We start from the raw sequence: 6,975 nt of genomic DNA, 5'->3' as shown, positions 1-6,975 counted from the left end.
GTTTTTTTTTTGTTTTGTTTTGTTTTGTTTTGTTTTTTTGGCGTACGCCATTTCTGCATTTTGGCCGTACGTTCACTTTTAGTATGGTTTCCATGCAATCCTTTATAAAACTGACCCCTGGTTACAACTAAAGCTGAGGACAGACAGAAATTTACACCCCCCACACACCCCACCCCCACACACAGCCTGAAAATATGAACAAGATAAGCTTCCCTTTCTATAAACACAGATCTATGTTGTATCCATGGCTTCCATAAAGGGTAAACTTTTCACTCTGCTAAACGTTCTCTTTTCCTGATGAAGCTCCTTTGCTGTTTCTGCCCTTTTTAAATCTGACAATTTTTGTCAGTGTGATTTTTTTTTCTTCTTTTTTTTTTTTTGAGGGGGGTGTGGGGGGTGATGCTTCAACCTCAACAAATTATTCTGGTGTTTTGCAGCAAAGCAGATTCTTCTCCTCTTTTTTTTTATTTGCTATCATGCGATTAATGTCCTGTTGTTTATTATTGTTTTCAACACAATGTATCACATTATTATGAGCAGATTAAAAGATGGATTACTGCAGTCCTTGTGACTCAGCCTATGAGTGACAGACTCTTTATATCAACAGGTAGAAATGCCTCTAGAAGGTCACCCAGTCTGAGTCCATGATATCCCCATTTAAAGAATAAGGATCATTAAAGAAGAGAGCATTAACATATAAAAGCTCTTTGTTCGTTTCAGCAGATCCACTCTCTATTCAAATACAGATGGTTACATATGACCTTCCTTTATATATCCCATATTAACTGTGTCCACCGGTGATTAATTTCAACTTGAGCACTGCAGGTGAGAATTGTCTGTGTCGATGGTGACATGTCCTGTAATCGACTGTGATTAATAGTTGCCATGGAATTGCTAATGTGCCCCCAAAGGTGGAGGTCTGAGCCAGTCATAGGACTGAGTGATGATTAAATGTCCTAGGAGTGTCTTCCGGGTGGCGATAGGCCATGACAGCATGTCAGAGGACCGCAGAGGAAATTTTCTAACTCAGATCCCATCAGAAGTGCTTAAATCGTGTTTAGAACAGAAGACATCCTGCTTCACATTGTCTGCTTTAATGGATGTAATTACAGATTCTTTCTTTTCATTCATTGTGTTTTCTAGCTTAAATCCTTTTTTAAAAGTTGATTGTTTTCATGAGCACTAATTTCAGAGATATAACAGTGCTTCCTACCCATTTTTAGAGGTTATTAGGGACAAAAAATATCTACATAAAATTGTGACTACCTGATGTAACTTCCATCCACCTTCAAATTACTTCATGATTTCCTAAATTAACTATCAAACTTCTTGTTTTGGACTAGAAACAAAAATGTTCAAATGTATCAAAACAGTGCAATAATTCTGTTCCCAACTTGTTATTTGAAGACAAAAAAAATCAAATGCAGTCCTGCGTTTTTTAATCATCTCATTGTCATTAAAAAGCTGGATCTTTCCAGAGTGTTAAGCTTTTTTTTTCTTCCCCTGAAAAAGCATAATGAATGTCAGACCATTAAAGAGTTTGCAGAACTTTTACTCAAAACACCATTAGAGGTCTTATTAATAACTCAAACTTCATGTTCCTTGCTTTTTGCAGCAAGCAGGAATATGTTTATGAAAAAAACAAGTTTGCTCCCAAATCAAACTCACATGAACTGACTGTTCAYTTAGGTTATCTGAGGGATCTTCTCCCATTTCTGTATTTATGATAAACTCCTCAGACATCAGCTTGTAACATGTAATTAAAATTACCGCACATTTCAAAGTGTATTTAGTCACGTTAAGTCATTTTATGCTGTGAGGAAATTAATATGATTTTACACCAGCTCCAAAAGGATTGGTAAACTAATGAATACTTGCTACAGCATCCAATCTTTATGCAATTTGTTGGGTAGATTAGCTTTAATAAAACTACTATGCTCATAAAATCTACTATTTCTAAGCAAACAAGGATCTTTAAATTGTACCAATTGTGGCCTGAATTATGAATGCATAATTTAGTGTCCATTCTGACAAGACACTTCATGAAGAATTCAAATTTTGTAATATAAATGTAAATGATGGGTTGTTTTTGTTTTTGTTTCAGCCTTTATGTCTGGTATAGAGTTAGCACATGTTCTCCATTTGTGCAGATATCTGAAATAAATTGTCTTTCATGATTATTTTCTTTATGGAAAAAATGTATATCCCCGTGAAATTACTCTGCACGCTGTTTCACATAAAATAACTCAAGCTACATTCCCCTTGGCTCTTTGTTACTAAAACTTAATTATATTGGACTGAAGCTTTGAAGTGAAATATGTTGAAAAATCAATCCTAACCTTGATAAAAAAAATGTTATTCCAGACAAATTTTTGCCTTCTAGGAAATAAAACAAGCAACAGCTGACCTTGTTGACTTAACGTTTGTAGAATGTGAACTTTCTCTTCACAGTATTCTCCGTAATGTCGGTTATCCTTTTAATTAATTCTGATTTCAGAAGAATTCAGAGTGAGAAATGCATTGGTGCAAAATTCTTTCATTCATGCCATCTTTAACCTGTTCAGGGTCACTTGGAGCTGGTGCCTGTCTCCAGTGGTCAAAAAGCAAAAGGAGTACTGTATTGCTAAAAAAAATATTTCACAAGAACTAGACCTTTTTTCATATAAGGTCAAGGCAAGATCACAGTTTCAAAAATTCACTCAAACTCCATGTAGCTTAACCTTCAACTGTTGTGGTGGTTTGCTGTTGTAAAGCCACAGCTCATCCAAACATGATCTAAAAATACTAGAACATGCCCACAACATTTGCTGTCTTAGTTTTTTTTTCTTTTGCCTGAATGCCAAAGAGTTGGTGCATTGAGTGACTTTTCTCTGCACGAAGGGTGACTCTTTGTAGACTCAAAGGACCACCTGCCCTTATGAACACAACTGGGTCAATTCACTCAGGAACCATTGAGCACACTTTCGGTTTTTCAGGGGTTAAACTGAAAAATTCAACACAGACGCCTTCAAAATAATCAAATACAGCTTTTAACATTCATTGCAAAACATTTAATATAGCTTGACATGTATTTGAAAACAGTTAAATTAAACTGATGCCTGCACTATTATTGTTATTGTCTGTATGTTCCTATTTTCTTCAGAACCTTTGTTCCCCTGTAACTATATTCCCCAATACCTATCTTCCCCAGTACCTATTTTCCCCAGTACCTATTTTCCCCAGTACCTATGTTCTCGAGCACCTATGTTCCCCAAAACCTGTGTTTGCCAGTACCTATTTCCCCAATACCTATTTTCTCCAGTGCCTATGTTCCCCAGTACCTATGTTCCCCTAGTGTTGGGTAATATTGGCTAAAAAATTAATCACGATTAATTGTGGCATTTAGCCAAAAACGATTAATTTGACGATTAATCCCCTTGAATCCCTGGACACCCTCATGTCCTAGTCACACGACCAATTTAGTGGGAAAGATTTGCTCTTCATACAAATCTGTTCCAAATTGTGTCAGAATTACAGACTTCAGGATATATATCAAATTTTACATTCAGTTGCTAGATAAATAAATTACAGAATTTTTTTAATGATCATCATATATATTTGAAGCAGAAAGGAGCAGCGAGCAGATTCTGCCTGGTGGCATTAATCGTATTAATCGTCAAGTGCCAAAAAGTAATCGATTAATGTTTTTCTTGCGATTAATTGCACACGATACGATTATGCACAACCCTATGTTCCCCAGTACCTATGTTCCCCAGTACCTATGTTCCCCAGTACCTATGTTCCCCAGTACCTATGTTCTCCAGTACCTATTTTCCCCAGTACCTATGTTCTCCAGTATTTTCCCCAGTACCTATGTTCCCCAGTACCTATGTTCCCCAGTACCTATGTTCTCCAGTACCTATGTTCCCCAGTACCTATGTTCTCCAGTACCTATGTTCCCCAGTACCTATGTTCCCCAGCACCTATGTTCCCCAGTACCTATGTTCCCCAGTACCTATGTTCCCCAGTACCTATTTTCCCCAGTACCTTTTTCCCCAGTACCTATTTTCCCCAGTACCTATGTTCTCCAGTACCTATTTTCCCCAGTACCTATATTCCCCAGCACCTATGTTCCCCAGTACCTATGTTCTCCAGTACCTATGTTCCCCAGTACCTATGTTCCCCAGTACCTATGTTCCCCAGTACCTATTTTCCCCAGTACCTATTTTCCCTAGTACCTATTTTCCCCAGTACCTATGTTCTCCAGTAGCTATGTTCCCCAGTACCTATGTTCTCCCGTACCTGTGTTCTCCAGTACCTATTTTCCCCAGTACCTATTTTCCCTAGTACCTATTTTCCCCAGTACCTATGTTCTCCAGTAGCTATGTTCCCCAGTACCTATGTTCTCCCGTACCTGTGTTCTCCAGTACCCATGTTCTCCAGTACCTATGTTCCGCTCTATTTATGTTCCCCAGTATCTTTTTTCCTGGTACCTATTTTCCCCATTACCTTTTTTTTTACCAGTACCTATGTTCCGTGGTAACTATATACATATGTTCCCAAGTATCAATCAATCAATCAATCAATCAATCAATCAATCAATCAATCAATCAATCAATCAATCAATCAATCAATCAAAACTTTATTTATATAGCACTTTACACACCCCAAGGCAACCAAAGTGCTGCACATCAAAAAATAAAAATGCAGTAATATAAAAGCATGCAAACAAATACAACTTACTAAACAGAGAGAGAGAGAGAGAGAGAGAGAGAGAGAGAGAGAGAGAGATTGGACTACTGTGCTCTCTGGAATTAAAAGCCAAACCAAAAAGATGGGTCTTTAAAAGAGATTTAAATTCATTAAGTGTTCAATGTTCCCCTGTTCTTCTCTTCCCAAACACCTTTTTCCCCAGTACCTATGTTCCCAAGTATCTATGTTCCCAAGTATCTATGTTCCCAAGTATCTATGTTCCCACGTATCTATGTTCCCCTTTGTTCCCCTCTACCTTTTTTCCCAGGTTCTCTGGTACAATACCTGCATTGTAATTTAAGGGGGAATTTATTTTTAATGATTTAGTATAGTATAATATTAGCTGTGTGAACATGTAAGCTAAAGTTTTGTAGCATGACAAGCTGATTTCCATGTAGCCGCACTGACAGTTGTTTCATTACAACAGGTAGACTTTGTTTGTGCTGTCTCATTGTTTTTTGCGGGAGATAAGAAAAGTTTTGCTTGTTAAGAGTTTTTCTAAAAAAAAACTTTGAAGAGGAGACAGTAAGCTCTTCGCTGTGATTAATTCAAATGAGTTGAAGCACGAACCCCACAGGAGCGTTGCTCAGATAATTACAGCAAAGAAGATGGGAGCAAATGTTGTCCAAACAATAACGAAGGCAAAGAAGGCTTGTTTATTGACGTCGTGTAGCTCAGAAGGACAGTTGTGGTCTGTTTGTTATTGTGTCTGTCTCTAATGTTAGGCATATTAAAATATCCATGCACAAAGTTAGTTGTGAGGGCGAATTGAAGGTTGTTTTTGCTTTTCAGGTTGCAGAAGAGGATGCATTTTGTTCTTGTCTTAGCGCAACGTTCACATTCCTCCAGGAGCCTTTAAGCTCCCGTGTTCCAGTAAACTGAGTAAATAATTAGTCCAGTGATTTTTTTTTCTGAGAAATCAACACTGCAGACCTTACTGTGCAATYTTTTCCCTCTTCAGAGCCGTTTAATCGTTATTCTTAAACGCATCTCTAATGACCCCATCGATTAACAGCTGGGAAGCACGATCGATCTGAGAATAATGCCTTTGAATATCAGTGCTAAATGTCTGCTGCTGTGCATCGGACTAACTAAATGTAGAGTTCACACCACCTCCGGTGTTCAGGACAGCAAATTTTAAGAATTGCTTCTTTTTTCTCTGCCCCTGCAGTGCAGATGCACAGCTTGAATTAAATCATTATTAAAGAAATGAACCACATTTAAAAGAGAAAAAAATGTTACAGAGGCAAACAACACATTTATATTCTCTTCATAGATTCAGCTGGTATTATAATGAGTGTTCCTCTAATCTTTGAGTTGACTTCATTTTCGTGTTGAACAAACTGAAACGAGGCTACGCTTTTAAAGATCGTTTTTAGCCGTTCGGACGTATTTAAATTTGTGCTTTTTTTTTTTACAGCAAACCATCCCTGTATGTGATACTGTAGTAAAATAAATCAAATAAAATAGAAAACAAATTGAAATGTTCTTTTTTTTTTCTTTTTGAAACATGTATTTACTTCAGTGTTTATAGGTTTCTCTGATGCAGAGTTAAGTTGTTTTTTAAAACTGCATTAAAATTCAAATGCTTCATATGTGATTACAACTGAACTGATCTGTAATACTAAAAATATTATCTGAAATGAACTGAGTTTGTGTAAAGTGGACTGAATAGGGCAATAAAATTTTATTAGATCACTTTAAATCTTCATTATTATCTTCTCCTGGTAAGTTTTATGAATTCTTAAAGTTTTAAAAGAGAAAACCCAGAGCTATGTGTCTGAAAGGCCTCAGTTTCTAATTGTTTATTTTTATTTTTATTTTTTTTACGTCTTGCAGGTGATTTGGTGTCCCGGGCCATGCTCCTCCTCCAGCCGCTGCACATCAAGAACCCGAGCAACGGCACTCCGGTCCATCAGAAGACCAACACTACGGTTCACTGGGAGCCCGAAGCCCTCTACACCCTGTGTTACTTCATGCACTGCCCGCAGATGGAATGGGAGAACCCCAACATTGAGCCATCCAAAGTCACTTTACAAACTGAGAGGTGAGTCCAACAGATGGTGTAGCCATGTTGAAGTGAAGCTCTGTATAAACGTTCAGAGAAAGTATTATTTCCACTGTGGTAGAAACCTGTTTGACCTCTTTGCAGACTGATGAGGTAAAGGGGCAATATCATGTAAAATCAACTTTTTTGAGTTTTATGCCATGTTATAATGTTATACTCTCATAAAAAAAAACATG

At 37.3% G+C, this 6,975-nt stretch overlaps 1 protein-coding gene across 3 annotated transcripts in view; it reads left to right on the top strand.

Moving 5' to 3' along the window:
• LOC106518240 (ankyrin repeat and BTB/POZ domain-containing protein BTBD11-A) overlaps positions 1–6,975 on the top strand; it is a 206,330-nt gene that overhangs the window by 168,260 nt on the left and 31,095 nt on the right. For all 3 annotated transcript variants that reach the window (XM_014009430.1, XM_014009429.1, XM_014009428.1), the window contains exon 3: positions 6,571–6,778. In XM_014009430.1, coding sequence (XP_013864884.1) covers positions 6,571–6,778 — 208 coding nt within the window. The remainder of the gene's footprint in view (positions 1–6,570; positions 6,779–6,975) is intronic.

This window comes from Austrofundulus limnaeus, unplaced genomic scaffold (genome assembly GCF_001266775.1).
Source record: "Austrofundulus limnaeus strain Quisiro unplaced genomic scaffold, Austrofundulus_limnaeus-1.0 Scaffold58, whole genome shotgun sequence".
In the NCBI taxonomy this organism is placed as follows: Eukaryota; Metazoa; Chordata; class Actinopteri; order Cyprinodontiformes; family Rivulidae; genus Austrofundulus; species Austrofundulus limnaeus.
The sequence above is the reverse complement of the archived record's forward strand: the minus strand, read 5'-3'. Positions and strand labels throughout refer to the sequence as shown.